General features: G+C 47.5%; 1 protein-coding gene across 4 annotated transcripts in view; it reads left to right on the top strand.

The window, feature by feature from the left end:
* Nucleotides 1–15,906, top strand: part of KANK4 (KN motif and ankyrin repeat domains 4) — a 61,029-nt gene extending 45,123 nt beyond the window's left edge. For all 4 annotated transcript variants that reach the window (XM_081144774.1, XM_081144773.1, XM_081144772.1 and 1 more), the window contains 5 exons: nt 635–722; nt 3,274–3,484; nt 4,805–4,947; nt 8,232–8,432; nt 13,796–15,906. In XM_081144774.1, the coding sequence (XP_081000900.1) occupies nt 635–722; nt 3,274–3,484; nt 4,805–4,947; nt 8,232–8,432; nt 13,796–13,900 (748 nt within the window). In that variant the 3' untranslated portion in view covers nt 13,901–15,906. The remainder of the gene's footprint in view (nt 1–634; nt 723–3,273; nt 3,485–4,804; nt 4,948–8,231; nt 8,433–13,795) is intronic.
* Nucleotides 15,907–19,552: the final 3,646 nt, after the last annotated feature.

The raw sequence follows: 19,552 nt of genomic DNA, 5'->3' as shown, positions 1-19,552 counted from the left end.
CAGGTGTGGAAACAGAGGCTTAGAGAAGTTCAATGACACAGCTAGCAGAGTGGGGATTCCGGCCAGGTCTTTTCTCATTCTTACCCCCACACTGTTCTGCCTCTCCCATTGGCTATGCTGATGTAACTGTTTTGAAGTGATGGGAGGTCTCGTAGCAGGATGAAAAGAGTACTTTACAGTTGGGCACACCTGGATTCAAATCCTTCATCTGCACAGTGCTACTTTAGACGGCACTTAAACTGTGCTCACCTCAGCTTCTTAACCTGTAAAATGTAGATAACAGCAACTGGATATGTTTGATCTCAAGTCTGGATGAAGAGACGTATGTACAGTGCCTTGATGTACAGTGCCTTGCGTAGTGCCTGCCCCATAGGAGCTCTCGATGAATGGTAGAACTAAGCATAGAAAAAGGGCAGTGTGCTCAACTCTTCAGAGGAGCTCAGAAGCCACACCTCATCAGCAGGACACAGTATTCACCCCATATTCTGAGGAATGCCTCTTATCCTGGGAAGTTGCCCAGTTTGGGTGTTTGTACTGCTGAGAATGGAAGTCAAGGTAGAGAATAACCTCTCCCCCCCCCCCCTTTTTTTCTTTTTACCAACATGGAGACTGATACATCTATTTTTTTCTTTAGATATAAACCCTCTGAAGAATTTCTTAATGCATGCCGGTCATTGAGCCAATATCTGCCAGAAACTGGGACCACCACCAACCAACTCTTGGTACTCTGATTTTTCATTGTCATGTAGATTCCCATACTGTTTCAGCAGTTAGTTCCAACTGGGTGACATTGGTCCCTTGCCTGAGGCAGAAGTGTGAGTGTGTGCACAGGAATCCCTGTCCTCTGGGTGCTCTCTCATTTGCCCAAACCCTTGTCCCTTGCCTAAGGTGATGTATCATGCTGAGAAAGTGGAACTGATGGATACGCACAAGAAAGCAGGCCTGGTGCTCAGGGGCTCCTACCAAGGGTTAATAGGCATTGCACCTTGGATGTCTGTCATAAAATTGTGACTTAGGCTCAAAATTGCCTTGCAGTTTGAGCAAACTATGGGGAGAGTGGAAAAGAGCATGTGGAATAGCAACCCTGGGTTCTAGTCCCAGGAGCACTATCTATGAGATATTGGGCAAGCCAGCTCAACACCCAGGGCCTCAGTTTCCCCGTTAATAAAATAAGGGTGGTGGGCAGCATGTCTCCAATTACCCTCAAGACCCAGCATTTAATTCTATAGTCTTTGCTCTTTCTCTTGAAGTGTACCTGTGGGCCAAGAGACCAAGAGCAAGTAACTACATCTGTTTGCTCCTTGACCCCTTTATGGCCCATGGAGATTTCAACATGTAACAACTGGGTTCTACTTTTAATCAAGATACAAGTTATGGGAGCAGCTGATAAGATCCAATGTGTGACAACTTGCAAGCATTTTCAAAGCCCATTTTCTTCTTTGCGGAAGAACTATAGGAGTAAAGAAGATCCATTCAGCTCCTTTGCATTACTTTATCTTAGCTGATTTGGCAAATAACTCTTCTCAGACTGTTAAAGAACCGATAAGTGATATGGATGTTGATTAAAACTCCTGTTACTTACTCCTAAGTGAATTACAGAACTAAGTTATTTCTTAGTTCTCCATTTAAAATCTACCGCTATGTTCCTTACTATTAGGATCTTTTTTCTGATCGTCCTAAAGATTCCATAGGTGACTAGGACACTTTATGTAATAAAGTGTTTCAGCCACAAAAGTTTCCACTGTTTCTGCCTAGGAAAGTGACTAGAGGATGTGCAAACCTGACACCATACCCATGTTAGGATCAGAGGACAAGACCCCCGCCAGCCTACCTTAGAGAAAAAGCAGGTTGTACAAGGACCTTGCTCTGTAGAGCCCTGGGAGGTTGCACCCCCATTTTGTAGACAAGGCAAGTAAGGTTCAAAAGGTTATATGACTTCCAAGGTCATACAACTGAGCCAGTACTTACACGTGGCCACATTGGTTTAGTGCAGAGATGGGGAAAGTCCGGCCCATGGCCCTCTATGACCTGCAAAATCATTTGGTCTGGCCCTGCCAAGGCCTCACCAAAGAGCAGCAGTCCCAGCCATCACATTAGGAGTGAGTTAATTAAATGTTTGACCAAATATAGCAGGCTAATTTTTAAGTTGACAATTTTGTATGGCCTGCAAATGATGTTATAAATATCCGAAGGGCCCTTGGCAGAAAAAAGGTTCCCCACCCCTGGTTTAGTGACTCCAAATTCAGTGCTCTTTCCAAAATGAGTGTGAAATAATTTCTGATACTCACATTCCCATAGGTAGATAATCTAACCATGTTCCATGTTAAACATTGAGGTCATGTCACACAGAGTTGATGTCATTTGCTCTGGAACTCTCCTCATTCACGGTTCCACAGAGCTGAACACTGTAGAGAGTGGGGTCCTGCCACTGTTTTCTCTGAAGGTCCTAGCAAAGCTAAAAAGCTAAAAATAATTCAAGCACAGCTGTTGGGTTTTGTTTCTAGTGTAAGTTAGTTATGTTGTTTGCCTTAGCTTTCAGCATGCATTTCTCCAATTAGTAAAATGTTGTGATTTTCCATCTATGTCTGCTGAAAACACGTAAATGGTCCTGGCCGGCATGGATCAGTGGTTAGAACATTTGCCCACACACCAGAGGGCCGCAGGTGCGATTCCTGGTCAAGGGCACATACCTGGGTTGCAGGTTTGGTCCCCAGCTCCATTCGGGATATGTGGTCTCACATGGATGTTTTTGTCTCTCTCTGTCTCTCCCCCCTCCCCCCCTCCACTTTCTCTAAAAATCAATGAAAAAAACGTCCTTGGGTGAGGGTTAACAAAAAAATAATCATAAGAAAAAGAAAGAAAACACGCAAATGTCCTGGTGGAGTCTGGGCCAAGGGCAATATAGACTGGCTGTAGGTACAGGAAAGAGAGGGCCTGGGTCATCCTGTGCATACAGGGATGTGACCTAAACTTACAGTAGGCTCAGATGGTCACCCCGTGAAGTGCTTTGTTACCAGTCACTGTGTTGTGCTCCCAGTTCTCCTTCCACCTCACCTGGGGAAGGAGCCTCACACAGGTTCAAAGTAGGCATGTTGCTGCACCTCCAACCCCACCAGCTCCGAGCCCTCCAGGAGGAGGTCACATGGAGAGTTGGAGGGAGCAAAAGACTAGAGGCGGAAGCCCCCACAGCTGACTTTTCCCAGTAGAAACTAACACCCAGCCGGAGCACCCAGGCCAGATAACCTCCCGGACTGGACTCTTTCGGTGTTTCAGAGGCAGAGCTTGAACGCCATCAGTCAAGAGTGGTTCCGTGTCTCCAGCCGGAAGTCGTCCAGTCCCGCGGTGGTGGCCGCCTACCTCCGGCCTCACTCCCCACACTTCCTAAAGCTGCTTGTCAACTTGGCCGATGGAAACGGGAACACAGCCCTTCACTACAGCGTGTCCCACTCCAACTTCTCCATCGTGAAGCTGCTGCTGGAGACAGGTCAGAAATGGTTGCGTCTGGGCTCTGGGTCCCTCCTGGAAGGGCAGTCCTTGTCCTCGCTTCTTTCCAGCGAGGGGATTCTTCTGTTCTGAGTCCTCTGCATGCTAGGAACCCGGCCAGACCGCTCTGCCTGTGTCATGTCATTCATTCTTCACCATACTCTGGTGATACGCGTATTATTACGCTCATGCTGCAGCTGAGGACACACTCAGGCCACAGTGCGGGTACATGGTGGAGTCAGACTTTGCATTCAGCCTAACTCCAGAGCTATACCCATTGCCTCTAGGAAAGGTCACATATTACCATCTTCATAAGTACTTTTAACAAAGGCCATGGCGGGGGTAGAGGGACTTGTGAAAAAGGTGACGAGATTAAGCAAAAACAGACAAACAAAAAACTCATGGACAACAGTATAGTGATTACCAGAGGGAAATGGGTGGTAGGAGAGGATAGGAGACGGATAATCAGTGCCGGAAATAGACATTAAGCCAATTTTTTAAATTGTTATGAAATGTATGTCCTTGATTGTTTTAACATAAAAAAATTACAAAATTATTTTTCTGTTTTTCTTTTTCTTTTTTTTTTTAGAAAGAGAAGGGAGGGAGAGAGAGAGAAACATCGATGTGATAGTGAAGCATCGATAGGCCGCCTCCCGCATGAACCCCCCCAGGAATCGAGCCTGCAACCTTTTCTGTGCATGAGATGATGCTCAGCCAACTGAGCCACATGGGCCAGGGCTTCCCTTTGTTTTTCAAGTGAGACGGTTGTTCCTAAAGATTTCCCATGTTTATCCTGTGGCGTTTTTCATGACCCCTGGCACACTGCACAGCATATCACTAGACCTTGGAAAGATACAAACACAGCCATCAGCTTAAGAGTTATACAGACACAGAGAGTAAAACTGAAGATGCACAGCTGTGGGCAATATGTGGTCAGGTGAGTGATGGGCTCTAGAGTCAGATAGGCCTGAGTCCTGGTCCCACCTTCACCTTCACTTTGGCAGTAGCTTCCCTGACCGTCAGTGTCCTCATCTGTAATATGAGAATAACTTCTGTGCTCCACTTGAGGAGATAAGTCATGGTCATGGGCCCCTCCACCATCTCTGATTCTGCTGTGGACCTTCCTTGCTGGGTATCCTCAGAAAACCTGTGAAGAAAGTAGCCAGTTTTAAAGGTTGCTAAAAATATAAAACATCGATTTCCATCCCTGGGAAAGGATTGCTGTATTGCATTTTAACCAGCAGCATCCTGTTAACAGGCTAAGGCAGTCTGGCTTCTGGCCCCACGGGAGCTATTCCAGCGCTCACTGCTTCTCTTGCAGGCGTCTGCAATGTGGACCATCAGAACAAAGCTGGCTATACCGCTGTGATGATCACTCCCTTGGCTTCTGCGGAGACCGATGAAGACATGGCTGTCGTTTGGAAGCTCTTAAGAGAAGGAAATGTGAACATCCAAGCTACCCAGGTAGGGGGTGTGAACTGATCTCCACTTTCATAAATGCAGGAACCTCCCAGTTTTATTCTACCAGTGGGGTGAGAAATTCCATGTAAATCCATGTAGAGTTTTTAACCCGAGAAGGCTGGGGCTTCCAAATGGCGTCTGTCCAAAGCCTGACCATTCCTCAAAAGCTCATGAGACCCAGACAGGCTGGGACAGAGGTCAGGAAGCTTGTAATTTCAGTGTGAAGCTGGACAAATTCCATCTGGATTGAACTTCTCAAACCAAACGTTCCCACAGTTAGCACCTTCAGAAGGCATGTGTTAGTTGGCTGCTCTAGGAAGTCCTGCAGGGGATCCATCTTAATCATGAATTGTGAAGCAGTTTAGGGGGTTGGGATGTCCCTGTTCAGCTTCTGAGCTCTTCTACTTGAGAACGCAGAGTAGGGGTATGGTTCTAACCCAGTACGGCTTTGCATTAGACAAGGCTCCGTATGGAACAGTGAGAACGTACCAAAAAGCCACTTACCTGTCTTTGACCAATACAAAAACAAGCAACTAACCAGCAACCTTTCAGTACACGGGACGATGCCCAACCACCCCTCCCACACCGGCCAGGGCAGGAACCTGAATCTTTTTTACTGGCCAGTAAGCATGTCTGCCCTCTGTTCTGGAGGAGACAAACACTTTCTATCTTCCAAAGCTGTTCACTGTACAAACATCCTTAAAAAGATAGCCTAAAACAAAAGGGCAGATAGTGCCTCACTCACAAGATGTGCATAAATCCAAGAAACCCATGGAAAATTGTCTCCCAACAACATATTAAACTCCACTCCCCCACAACTGCCAAAGTGCTTGCAGACAGTAGCCTAACCTGATGGCAAAGTCACTTTGCAGACTTTGTCTCATAGCAACTCTATTGATGGCAAGAAACAGACCATTGTAGATCACGTTCTGGTTTTCAAAGTATTTCCACCCACCTACAAGCTCCTACTGCACATCACTCAATTAAACTGTTTTCATTTTAATATGTTTTCCATAAACATGAATTTTTTTCTAAATTGGCCTTTTTGTAAGAAGGGATGTTTACCTATGATCAAAATCAACACTGTTTTTTGTGGGGTTTTTTACAGAGGAGAAACTGATGGTCTAGGAGGATAAGGGACTCAGCCCAGGGCATCAAAGGAGGGATGGGAATTCATAGCTGCAGCTGCTCCCCCTGGGGCCTTTACATATGAGGAGGGGTGCAGGTACCAGGTTAAATGGCAGTGAGCTGGGAGCTGGGAGTCCCCTGGGATAAGCTACTTATTTCTCCTTGTACCTCCAGGGTCAGTGCAGCACCTGGCATATAACAGTGCTCTGTAAATGATCGTTAAATTAAATTGCATTGAACTGGACCAGGAGGGAGGTGAGGAAGCCAGGGGCCCTGAGTCAGGCAGAAGGGCAGACATGAAGACAATCTGTATATGTCATCTGACTTTACAGTACCACTTGCAGAGTGGGGTTTGGATGGAAACCTCATGATCTGGTTAGTTCACTAAACAACCATTGCCTCAGGGCTGAGTATAAGCAAACCAAAAAGGAAACAGACTTCTCTGGAAAGATCTGTCTGGGTTCCAGAGACATGGAGAGCCAGGACACCTAATAATGCATTCCCACGTACTGAGCAGTTGTCTACATTATCTCTAAGCCTCTTAATGATAACAATAGCTAACACCAAGCACTTGCTAAGTGCTCGGGTCTCTCAGCAACCCCATGAGGCAGGTAATGTTGTTAATCGACTTCATTTTACCAGACCACAAAAGTCACGGGTTCACTGGTCCAGATTCACATAGGCAATAAGTGGCAGAGCCAAGACTTTTGTGATTGCCAATCCCCTTTCTTTTCTCTAAGCCCTAGCTCGGTGGGTGGGGAAGCACAATTCATCAGTGCCGGCAGATCGGCGCTCTAATCATCGGACACATCAGCAAACATGTCCTGAGCACTTTCACTTGTAAGACACTGTGCTCAGAGCCACGGGGGATCGGAAAGAAGAGAAAACATAGTCCTCGCCTAGTTTTTGCAAACTTAGAAAGCCTTATGTTCAGTCAGAGGGACAAGCCAGGTCTGCCTGGAACCCAGGAGAACCATGAGGGCAAATATGATCAAGTCCTATGAGAGGACTGTGTAGATACAGAAAAATCTATGAGAAATGATGGCCAATTCGTAATCAAAAGAATTACTACTTTACAATATTATATTTACAACCTTTATCTCATTTGATTCCTACAAAATCCCTGTGAGGTACATAGGATAGATCATTATTATATTAATTTTTAAGAAAAAAGAAACCAAGATTTGAAAAGACAAGTGAGGTGGTGGGGTGACACACTAGGATACAGCAGAATCAGAGCTACCTCCACCAGTGATCACAGGGATGTAAGAAATTGTCAGTGGAGCCCAGGGGACATGGCTCAGCGGTTGAGCATCGACCTAGAATCCAGGAGATCGAGATTCGATTCCCGGTCAGGGCACATGCCCGGGTTGCGGGCTCGATCCCCAGTGGGGCGAGTGAAGGAGGCAGCCGATCAATGACTCTCTCATCATTGATGTTCCTATGTCTCTCTCTCCCTTTCCCTTTCTCTCTCTGACATCAATAAAGATACAGAAAGAAAGAGGGGGGGGGGGGAGGAAGGAAGAAAGGAAGGAAGGAAGGAAGGAAGGAAGGAAGGAAGGAAGGAAGGAAGGAAGGAAGGAAGGAAGGAAGGAAGGAAGGAAGAAGTTGTCAATGGGTATGGATTACCACAGGGCCATTTGAGATCTTGAGACAAGAGGGTTTTCGGTGTCATTAAACTGAAAACCCCAGAGGCATTCAGAGCAGACCAAGGCTTCCTGGAGGAAGTCAGGCTGGGACAGGCAGCAAGAAGTCATGGTACTGAAGCATCCAACCCTTTATTCCATCACTCGACAGGTATCAGCACATACTAGGTAGTAGGCACTGGGGAGACAGAGACAAAAAAGACAGTCCCTGCCATCAAAAACTCCAGTCCACAAGAAAGAGATTGACAGGTTGTAGCACTGAGTGGTAAGTGCTGTGTTGTGAATCCCATGGCTGGAAGTTGGTAGAGGGCTTTAGAGAAGATGTAATATTTGACTAGTGTCTTAGAAGGGGAGTAGAAGTTTGCCCCGTGGAGGATGTATCCCATACCAAGGACAGAAGAAGCCTCGGGCCATTGGCCGTTTTCTGGAGAAGTTCTCCCTGAGCACGCCCAGGTGGGAGAGGAGTCCCTCCCCGACGGCGGCAGCCTCACCCACCCCTGGGCTCTGCGGCAGGGCGGCCAGACGGCGCTGATGCTGGGAGTCAGCCACGACAGGGAGGACATGGTCCAAGCGCTGCTGAGCTGCCAGGCAGATGTCAACCTGCAGGACCACGATGGATCGTCGGCCCTCATGCTGGCCTGTCACCATGGCAACGCCGACATGGTGCGGCTGCTCCTGGCACACCCGGCCTGTGACAGCAGCCTGACAGACAAGGTGAGACTCATAAGCATTGACAAGCAGGTCTTTCCCTTCCTGAAAATTGCCCTGCCAGCCCTCCGTACTGAAGGAACCATATGGCAACAACAGACCCATCCTCAGAACTGACCTGTTGTGGGATTTAAATGAAGTGATCCATGGTAAATGCTGGAAGCCTTGGATCTGGGAAGCCCCAAACCCTAGCCTTTCACAACCTTCATGAGGAAATGTGCCGAAACCTGGCCTTGGCCCTGAACCTCATCTGGTCGTGGCAATGACAGCATGTGGGCTTTAAGGCAGCAGCTTGGATGGAGAGCCTCTGCTGTTCATGGGGACTCCCGACAGGCTGGAGGAAGGAACCAAGTGTAAATCATGTCCACTCTCTAACAGTGACCCACCTTACAGAATAACCCATCTCATCAAGCCAACCTGCTTGAGGTTGCAACAGCAGACACATGCTTCTTAAATAAACTTCCTTGTAAGGCGATGGTGATGATCATGATAATGAAGATGATGATAGTGGCAACGATAACAGTTCACATGTATCAAGTGCTTTCTCTCTGACAGGTACTATACTAAGCATTTAGCATGGGCCATCTTATTTAAATCCCACAACTACCTTGTTAGGTTGACTCAGTTAATGCCACTCGTTTGCTCACAAGAAAATGGAGGGACCGAGTGGTTAAGCAACATACCCAAGAACACATCGCAAGTGGAACCCATCTCCATCAAATTCTTCAACCCACATTCCTAATCGCTGCATCATCCTCATTGTTGTCACATTGCAGGGACTACATTTCTGGTTCCCTGCTGAATCCTCAGCACCTAGTAGAGTGTCTGCCACATATCAGGTCAATGAATTAACTGTTGAATGAACGAACCCCTAAACTTCAGAGGTAAATCTTTGGGATGCGATCCTGTGACTGGTATTTGTAGCAGGTAATATTTCTAGAGTACTCACAGGAGCTGAACTCTTTCCATGCATTACCTCACTAATTCTCAATAATCCAGTGAGGTAGATACTGCAATCCCCATTTTTTTTACTGATAAGAAAACAGAGGCCGAGAGAGTTTATATAACTATCTTAAAGCCACAAGTTGCTGATTCCCGGAGCAGGGTTTCAAGCCCAGGTCTGACATTAGTGTCCTTAATGGTGGCACTATAATTTAATGCTTTAAACAAACTTCTCTATACTTTCCTAACAGCAGCAGTTCAAAAGAATAAAGGCCTGGAGAGGGGAAGAGAGTTGCCTTCCTTTCCAGGGACAGCGCCTCCTACTGGGCCACGTCTTAACTACCCTTTTTGTTCCATCAGTGGGTCAAGCTGCTAGGTGCCTGGTATCACACACTAGGAAGCAGGCACTCCAGTTCAGTGTCTGCAGGTTCCAGGAACCCCAGCTCTGCCCCGAAGCTATTTCTGAGATAATTAGAGAGCACAGACCCTCTTGAAATGCATGTGGGAACAGTGGTGGGCTGCTGGAAATAAGAACCTCCTGTTTCAAACATTACATAGTCAGACGTAGGATCACGTTAATGAGCTCCCTGCAGGGTCGCCCTGGGGGAGAAGGAGGCAGCTCATTAATCTAGAGTAGGCCCAGGGTCCTCCCATTGCCCCAGGAGGCAGGCCTGTGAGACTGGGGCCTGAGCTTTGGAAGTCCCTGCTTAGCTGGGATAATCGAGCAGTGACTGAGAGCGTCTCGAGGATACCTCTGGGGATCTGTCACAGATAAGAGAGAGGTAAGGCTGCGGCTGCTTTCAGGAGGTAGCGGAAAGTCACGGTGGGAGGGCTCTGTTGTACTTCAGTCAACTCCAGTGATTGTCAGAAGTGCGGACTTTAAACACTCATGGGTTTGAAACTGGGTTCAGTGACTGTGCTTTTGGCCCATTCACCTAACCACTCGGAGCCTCTGTATGCTCGTCTGTAAGTGCGGATGGTAATAGACCTAAATATGGAAATGTTTGTAACGCCGGCATCCTACATCTGGGAGGTACTCAGTTGATGGTAACTGTAATTTTTATAAACAGGTGAACAGTGAGAACTGGAATGAAACAGCTACTAACTACATCACTGAGTAGGGTCCTCAGCATTTACAGGCAGAGTCTGGGGGGAACAGGGAGCATGAAGGTCTGGAGTTAGGCAGGGGAGCCCATCAAAGGGAGACTGGCCTGGGAGGAGCCAAGTGGTTAACATACTTGGTTTAGTCTGGTGGCTCTCATTCCAGGGCGATTTTGCCCTCTAAGGAGATTTGGCAATTTCATTTTTGTCACAAGTGAGGGTGGGGGTGTTCTTGGCATATAGTTGTTAGAGGCCAGAAATGCTGCTAAACATCCTACAATGCACAGGAACAATGAAGAATTACAAATGATCTGGCCCAACATGTCAATAGTGCCACAGTTGAGAGCCCCTGGTATAGGCAAGTGCTAAAATCCAGGTGGGATTAGACAACCATCTCAGTCAAGTGCTACATCCAGAAGAGCCAGGCGGGGTTGAGGACCAAGCCAGCTGCAGTTCAGGGCAGAGCTCGCAGCCTAGAAGGGAGAAACTGAACAGCTAAATAGGAGATGGCTGTGGAAGCCTGTCACAGCGGAAGGTGGAGAGGGTTAGAGAGGCCCGCGAGCACAGGGGTGGCCAGGCATTGAGGGCAGCAGCTCCACGGGGTGTCCTAGACCCCACCCATGGCCCAAGATTCACACCCAAAGTTCCCCAGGGTGACTTGGGTGAGAATTTCAGTGGCGGGTGGGGACTGCTGACTGGGGCCCTACTAAGCACCAAGCCCTGTGCCTCAAGCAAAATTGAAGGGCAGTTTTCAGCCCTTATCCTGGTCACCATATCGTTTCAATGTTCATCTTTCCTTTGGAGCTTGGGTACAGGGATTATTTCCTAGGGAATTCCCTAGGAAACCTGAGAGAATTAATGTCTTGATTGGTTTCTCTCATCTTACCAACAGTTATTAGTCAATATAAATGCAGATCTCCCAGAACAGTCAGCAAGGCATGTTCCTGAGACTTAGAAGGTAATTCAAGAAATCAACCCCCAGCCTCTGGGGGCTTCAAGAGAGATGAGAACAGGGAGGTGGTGGTGAGGACTGAGCCACAGGCCCCAGAGGCTCAGCCTCTGAAGGGCTTTGTATTGGCTGCTCCTCTGAAACACCCATCAGGCTGAAAGCTTCTTAAAGGCAGAGACTCTGCCTTGTTCATCTGTGCCTGACACATAGCAGATTCTTTTCATGTTGAAAGGCAACCCCACCACCATGCGCACTTGCACATGCACACACACACACACACACAGGTGGGCTGGCTTCTTGAGTCCCCATGTCTCCAGGCCTGCAGTGTTGCTGAGCAGGGGCTCACCACACATGGCTCCCACTGGAGCACCACATGGGCTTGTTCCCAGGGCTCTGGCAGAGGCATTTGAGAGACACATTCTCACCAGGTGGCCTCTCAGCCACACTTTCAGAGCTGAATGGGGTCCCCCACTCTCCATTTGAGGAATCCACAGATGCAGGCTGTCATCTCCAGATGGGCCCTGTTCAAAAGTCCTTTGGGACAGGCCTTATTATCTTTCCCATAATAGCAGCAATCACACCATCTCCGAGGTTACACAGAGACTCAGGATGGACAAGCATAGCAATGATGTCCAGTCTGCCAGGGGGCAAGCCTAAATAAACCCGGCCCCTGTCTTGTGGGGCTTTTACAAGACGCTTCTGCTTAAAATCTTTGCTTTGTTCCTGACTTGTGCAATCTAAAAAAATTCATTAGGATCTCAGTTGCCCAGGATCTTCATCACGTTGAAATGAATACAGTGGCCCTCTGTTATCACCCAGCACCCCCTCTTTCTACAGTGTGTACTGAGAGCCAACCAGAGGGCAGGCACGGGGCCAGGCCATTCACTCTGGGACCCAAGAACAGGCCAGACCCAGCGCCAGACCTCATGGAGACTGAGGCTTATCAAAGAAGCCCACAAATACCACTTATAAAGGGTGGCAAAAGGAAGCTACAAGGAGTCAGGCCTTCGCAGGGAGAGACCTCATGTTTTGTGAGGCCCATAGGCTGCCCTTCAGGATCCTGATGCCCTCTGCGCACACACAGCCTCACCCTCTCCTCTGAGCTCCCTCTTCCCTTCTGGCACATTTGGACTTTTGCTGTGCTTTATAGTTATTTACATGTGTGGAGCCCCGAGGACAGCTGGACCCCATCCTGGCGCCCAGAGGAAAGGCTGAAGAGTTTGAAGCTGAGTGTGAACACTTCCCACCTTCTGTGGATTTTTGACATTTTAGGAAGAAGTTGCCCCAATATACAGTAGAGTAGAAAACAATCAACCAACAATCTTGGGCCCCACCCCCGGCCATGTATCCAACTCCTTAATAATTAGGCAACAAAATGTAAAATTATTCACACTGTTGGTGCTAAATAAGGATCAGAGTTAGCCTCAGGTTTTGCCTGCAAACGAGTTACCAAAATAGTGGTTTTCAGAGACATCTAGATTTCAGAATTCTGGGTACGTGATGGAGCCCATTAATGAAACTGGCTGTTCTTGCAGACGTTGTCCTTTGGGTCACGTTGGCCTTTCCCCTTGTCTTGCTGGCTGGTGCTGCCTGCAAGAGCCCGCTGAATACAGGTTCTTTAGACAGCGTCCCTGGCAGCTTTCTACATCTCCGAAACAGTGGAAAAAGCACTAGGGTGTTGTGTATCAGGAACTAAAAATGTACACCTTCTTCCATACTGTGAGCCCACCTCTAAGAGCTGGTCCTTAGAAAATAATTAGAAATGAGAAAATGCTTTTGGCACTAAGTTTATGATGCTGAAGACTTGGAAACCACCTAAGTCTCCAATGGAAGGGAAATAGTTCCTTAAATTATGGAATATTATGTAACCAATAAGAAAAGTTATATGTTCTGATGACTGTGTGAGAATGGGGGAAACCCTATAGCATACCATGCTAGGTTCAAAATACAAGCAACATTTAAAATTGATATACACTATCACTCCTCTATCAAAAAACCTATAACAGATTTGGACAGGAGAAAAGACTAGAGGGAGACATACCAAAATGCTAACTTTCATTTAGTTCTGTGTAATGGAATATCGGAAGAGTTATTTTCCTTTCTTTCTTCTGTTTTCCAATTTTTAAAAAAGTGTATTTAAAAACCAAGTGACACTTTATTTCCATTGACATGAATTTCCCAGGAGTGAATGTTGTTTCCGTGGAAGGCTGCCCGTTTCTCATGACTCTCGTGCCATTCGAGTCTCCTCCTGTCCAAGGGTCTCTGGATCCTTGGAATAGACTTTATGCCCCATGCATGCTCCCAGCTCCCAACTCACGCTTCCTTTCTGGGATGGGCGGCAGGCAGGATAAAATGTGTTTCTCCTTTCTCCCCGTAGGCTGGCCGAACAGCTTTGTCCATCGTTCTGAAATCGCCCGCCCATGTGGAAATTGCCGAGCTTCTGCAGGCCCACACAGAGCAGGGCAGGTCCCTGGGGCCCTAGGGGCTGTGGAAGAGCCAGCAGCCGGGAACAAAAGGCCCCTTCAGTGGACTCCTCCCTCGCCCTTGGAGAGGGCATGGGTCACAGCCAGGGGGCAGCCCCTCAAGAGAAGAAGCTATGTCAGATATGCACATACATTCCTGTTGTATCATTCTGCTCATTAGGACGCTTTGTAGTTTTGCCTTAGGTCAAACCCCCAACTCAGGCTGTGGAGCAGGGTGCAGGGTGCCTGGCGCACTGGTGTCATCTGAAGTCCCAGCCGTCTCCAGCCTGGAATTCCTCATGAAGACTCTGTACCCTTTGTAGCACCGCTTAGCGAGCCAGCGGGCAGGAGTACATTAGAAAAACAATGCTTTTTACATGGAATTTTAAAGTGCACCATCTCTTTGGTTTTTGATCCACTATATATGAATATGTCCCCTTGAATATGCATGTCTAGAGAGGATGGGGGAGATTTAAGCGGTCGTCCCAGCATCGTTCCATAGGAGACCCTCGCAGACAGGAGAAACTGAACAGACTCCGTTTGGAGCCTTTGCTCAGTTGGGGTGGAGAGAAATCTTAAATTCAGGCAAGGTAGAAAGAAGCACGCTGGCATCGGTGCCAGATATGCAATCTTGACCATTTGTGAGTCATCGAGTGGCTCCAGTTTGCTCCAAGGAAATTGGAATTAATCAGGAAATCCAGTCCAGTGAAGCACACCATGTGTAGTCAGACAGAGTCCATTACACCAGCTCTTCTGAAAGAAACAAGTGCATTGGACTGAGGATCCTCCTGGGGATGGGTTATTGTCATCCAGGAGCTACCACATGTCCTCCCCAGCTGTATCCATGGCCGTATGGTAAACCCAGCTCCTTTCCCCTCATAGCCCTGATGAGCGAATTAGGAGCCCCATGAAGCTCTGAGGTTTCTGAGGTCCCAGACTGCAGAACCTTCCAGCCTGGGCTGCAGCAGGAGTGTGGGAGCCAGGCAGGGCAGGGCCCACCCTGTGAGGAGTGTGGGAGCCGGGCAGGGCAGGGCCCACCCTAGGCTGACGTCTCTCTCCACTGAACAGTTCTTTCTTTTTTAAAAAATATTTTTATTGATTTTTAAAATTTTCTTTTTTAGAGAAAGAGAAAGCGGGAGAGGGAGAGAGAGACAGAAACATCAATCAGCTGCCTCCTACTGAGGATCAAGCCCGAAACCCAGGCATGTACCGTGACCGGGAATCAGACCCATGACCCCTTGGTGCATGGGACGACACTCAGTCCACTGAGCCACACAGGCCAGGCTGAACAGTTCTTTCTTAAACTTCCATAATCCCAGGGCCCATATGCAGTAGCTCACACAGGGTTATCTACAGAGTTGTTCTTTCTTAAAGTCTCTTATGCACAAAATCACATTATATAAAAAAGAAAGATATCATAGTTCAATAGGACTCACTTTAGAAACACGAAAGCTTGAGTTCTCATTTAGACTGAGATGCCAATTTGCTTGGTGCCCCTTGTGTGAGTCACAAAACCTCCTTGGGCCCCAGTTTCATCATCTTTAAAACAGAAATTATACAACCTACCTCCTGCGGGTGTTGTGCAAGGCACAGCTAATGGAAGTTTTGGAATCCACTTTTAATCCATGAAGACTGAGGACAAAAGTTTTTCCCTGGGATTCATAAGAGAGGCTCAGAGTTCAGAGCAGAGCACTGGCATAGGACGGTGTTGCTCAGAGGTGGAGAGAATGGGGAAATAATAAGCCAAAAATGCTTTAAATGGGTTTATTTTGACCTCAAAGCACATTTTAAGAGCTAAACAAACCTTACATTAATAAATATTCTACTCCAGTACTTCTCAAACTTTGATGTGCGTTCAGATCACCTGGAGATCTTGTTAGAATGTAGTGGGTCTGGGAGGGGAGGGGGCCTGAGATTTTGCATTTCTAACCAGTTCCCAGGGGATGCCGATGCTGCTGGGCCACACCACACTTGGAGTAGCAGGGTTCTGGCCTTTGACTGTTTGTATATTAAAATGCTGCCCCTGAATCTTTGGTCTCAAAGTTTCTTTGCATTTCTCTACTCTCGGTTCTTGGGAATTTGCAGTGTGAGTCTTGTTTGCAATTGTGGTTCTGCCAATTGAGGGTCTATGTCTGCATCTCACATTAGGGTGGCAACTCTGATTTGGTCACATATTTTAAAAGTCTCATTTGGGTCCAGCTATTAAAAAGAGCTTATTTACCAGAGAAGGCAAACTGGTTTTTCTAGAGTCTGAAACCATTGAGTCATTATCAGAAAGACTTGTCCATCCTTCCTGAGATTTTTAACATCTTTTTAATCCTGAGTTTGGAACGTGAACACATGGTCTCATCCCTTACAACCATCCCATTCCACTGGAATGTCTGAGCTCAGAACATGGTGAGATGAACCAACACAGCCAGCTTCCCTTGGCTCTAGAATTCATTCAACAATATCTGTTAAAAGCAGCCAGGTGCCTAACACTGTTCCCAGCACTGGCTTTTAGAAAGCAGCCTAGACCTCCTCTGCAAAAACAGTGTCTAAGGTCACCATGACCCCGAACCCAGGCTCTCTAGGACCATAAGCCAAGGCTCCACTGATGAACACATTTCTCAAGTGCCTGACAGCACAGCCTCCAAGCAACATATATCAGCTTACTGGGGCCAGGTATTAAGCTTAGGCCTAGGGAGAGACTCATGGGTCTTTCAGCCCCCTCACTGCCTTCATAGAGTGTATGATCTTCCTTTGGAAGGCAGGACATATGTGCCAATAGTAAGGAATAAGACCAGGCAACATAGTTTATTCCGCAAATATTTCTGGAGTGCTCACTAAGTGCAGTCCCTGGGCTTGCATGAGAGTTATCATAGTGACACAGTTCAGACTGTCACCTCATCATCTATTTGGGAAAACAGAATGGTGAGAAGGAAGCCCAGGATACTACAGGAGAGTCAATAACAGGCACCAGAACTAATCTGAGGAAATCAAGGGAGGCTTCCTGAAAGAGGAGGTATCTGAACTGAAAACAAAGATTAGTGGATGTCACCCAGAAAAGGAAGAGTAAGAGGTAAGGTGAGGTGAGATGAGAGTGTGCCAGGCAGAGAAACCAATGCAGCCAAGGATGAACTTTGGAAGAGCAGACATTTGGGGGCTTTCATTCAGTTTAGTAAGACTGTCACAGAGAGTTTGAGTGAGATGCTGAGATAAAAGGGTAGATTTGGAAGGGATGAGACTGATAAAACATGGAAACCAGATCATAAAGTACCCTAAAGTTCTAAGGCTTTGTTCTAAAGGCAATGGAAAGCTATTAAAAACCAGATTTATCATGGAGAAATTCATCTAGCCCTCATTTAACGCAGTACTCCCTTCTAAGTGCTGTGTTTGAGGCTGAGGACATATGATAGGCAAGGTAGACACAGAACTTACAATTTAACAGGGAAGGAAGACAAGTCATCATAGAATAACATGATGCGTGTCATGACTGAGAAAGGACAAGGAGCATGGGGACACAAGGTGGGACTCTCAGCCAAGTCTGAGGGTGGGAGGGGATCCAGGAGGGCTCTAGAGAAATATTTAAGCTATCTGAAAGATGAATAGGCATTAGCCAGGCAAAGAGGAGCAGAGGAAGTAGCATGCATAAAACCTCCAGACAAGGGAGAACACTGATTTGGGCATTAAAAGAACTTCAGTGTTCTGGAAGGAAGGAAGGAAGGAAGGAAGGAAGGAAGGAAGGAAGGAAGGAAGGAAGGAAGGGAGGGAGGGAGGGAGGGAGGGAGGGAGGGAGGGAGGGAGGGAGGGAGGGAGGGAGGGAGGGAGGAAGGAAGGAAGGAAGGAGGGAGGGAGGGAAGGAGGGAAGGGAGGGAGGGAAGGGAGGGAGGGTGGGAGGGAGAGTGGGAGGGAGGGTGGAGGGGGAGGGGAGGGGAGGGGAGGGGAGGGGAGGGGAGGGGAGGGGAGGGAAGGGAAGGGAAGGGAAGGGAAGGGAAGGGAAGGGAAGGGAAGGGAAGGGAAGGGAAGGGAAGGGAAGGGAAGGGAAGGGAAGGGAAGGGAAGGGAAGGGAGGGAAGGAGGGAGGGAGGAGGGAGGGAGGGAAGGAGGGAGGGAAGGAGGGAAGGAAGAAAGACAATGTTGCAAGATGAGGCCAAAGAGAAAGCCACTGTACCAAGTATGGATTTGAAGGAAATAAGAACACAGAAAGCAACACTCAGAATTACATTTTAGAAAGAGTGCTCCATTGGAGGGAGTGGGGATGAGTGTCATTTATTCAGCAAACATCTGTGGACTATCCTGGGTCCTGGACTCTAGAGTTAATGGTTTGGTGGAAGAGACAGAGGCAGGCTGACGACGACCTTGAACAGGATGAGTGATGGGGGTCAGAAGAGTGCTGTGGAGACGTCCTGGGCCAGAGGGAGTCAGGGAAGCCTCACAGAGGAGGTGGCTTTTGAGCTAAGCCATAGGAAGTGAAGGAAGGAATTGGCCAGGCTGTTCTAGGTAGAACAGCAGGTGTAAAGCTGTGAAGTGTGAAAGACCATGGCTGTCTGGGCAATGGAGAGAAATTCACAATGACCAGTTTAGGTGGAATGGGGGCAGTGACTGAAGAGCAGATTGAAGAGGAAGGTCAGTAGATACACTTGTAGGCTGAGATTAGGAATTTGGATTTAAGCCTATAACTTGAGGGGGAATCAGAGACCTCTTTGAGAACATGAAGCTCTCTTTAGAAAAATGCACATAAATCCGCAAAATCTACATGTAATTTCAGGAATTCAGAAATCTGCAGTTAAAATCTCACTGCTGTGGACAGTGGGGAGCCATTGAAGAATTCCTAAACAATGGAGCCAAATCAGATTTGCCCTTTAGAATGTTCACGGAGGGAGGCTGAAGAGAGAGAGAGACTGGAGGAGAGGGGATCGGTTAGGAGGTTGTCCCGAGACACTGGGTATAGGGCAGTAAGGGCACAGTCCACGATGGTATCTGTGGGGGAGAAGGAGAGGGCCCTATGGGGATGTGCCAGGATATAATGACACACGGGATGGTGGATAGGATCAAAATAAGTGACAGGAAAATGGTAATGCCATTGTCCCCAATATCGACTCTTCCCTTTCTCCTTAGTAATAGAATCATTAACTTTTAGCTGGACACATGGCCACCCAGAATAGAGACACCATCTCCCAGCCGCCCTGCAACTTGATGTAGCCATGTAACTAAGTCCTGGCTAATGAGATGTGAGTGAAGTGACGTATGCAAACTCTGACTGCTGTGTGCAAAGAAAGGGAAGTGCTTTCCCCCTTCCCACTGGCTGGAATGTGGTAACAATCCATCTTGATCCATGAAGATGTGGCCAATACCGTAGGAATCATACAATAAACAGCAAGTCAGAAAAAGCTTAGGCCCCAACACCTTTAACACACCAAATCTGCTCAGGACTACTTATTCCCATTTGATACATAATTAAGAAATAACCTTCTAATTTATTTAAGCCATGTACATTTGGAACTCTGTGGCAGTGGGGGTTGGACAAGCACTCAGTACCCCATGGCAGTCTCAAGGAGCTAATGCTATGGTTAGTGAGTTGAGTTCGGGAAGGTTTTCAGAAAGAGCATCCTCATATCTCCTCACAGTACCAGCCCTTGCTCAATGCCCACAGTGGAATCACCCAGCCCTCAGCCCTGCAAAGGGTGCAGC

This window comes from Miniopterus schreibersii, assembly GCF_964146895.1.
Source record: "Miniopterus schreibersii genome assembly, chromosome: 8".
NCBI classification, from domain to species: domain Eukaryota; kingdom Metazoa; phylum Chordata; class Mammalia; order Chiroptera; family Miniopteridae; genus Miniopterus; species Miniopterus schreibersii.
The sequence above is the reverse complement of the archived record's forward strand: the minus strand, read 5'-3'. Positions and strand labels throughout refer to the sequence as shown.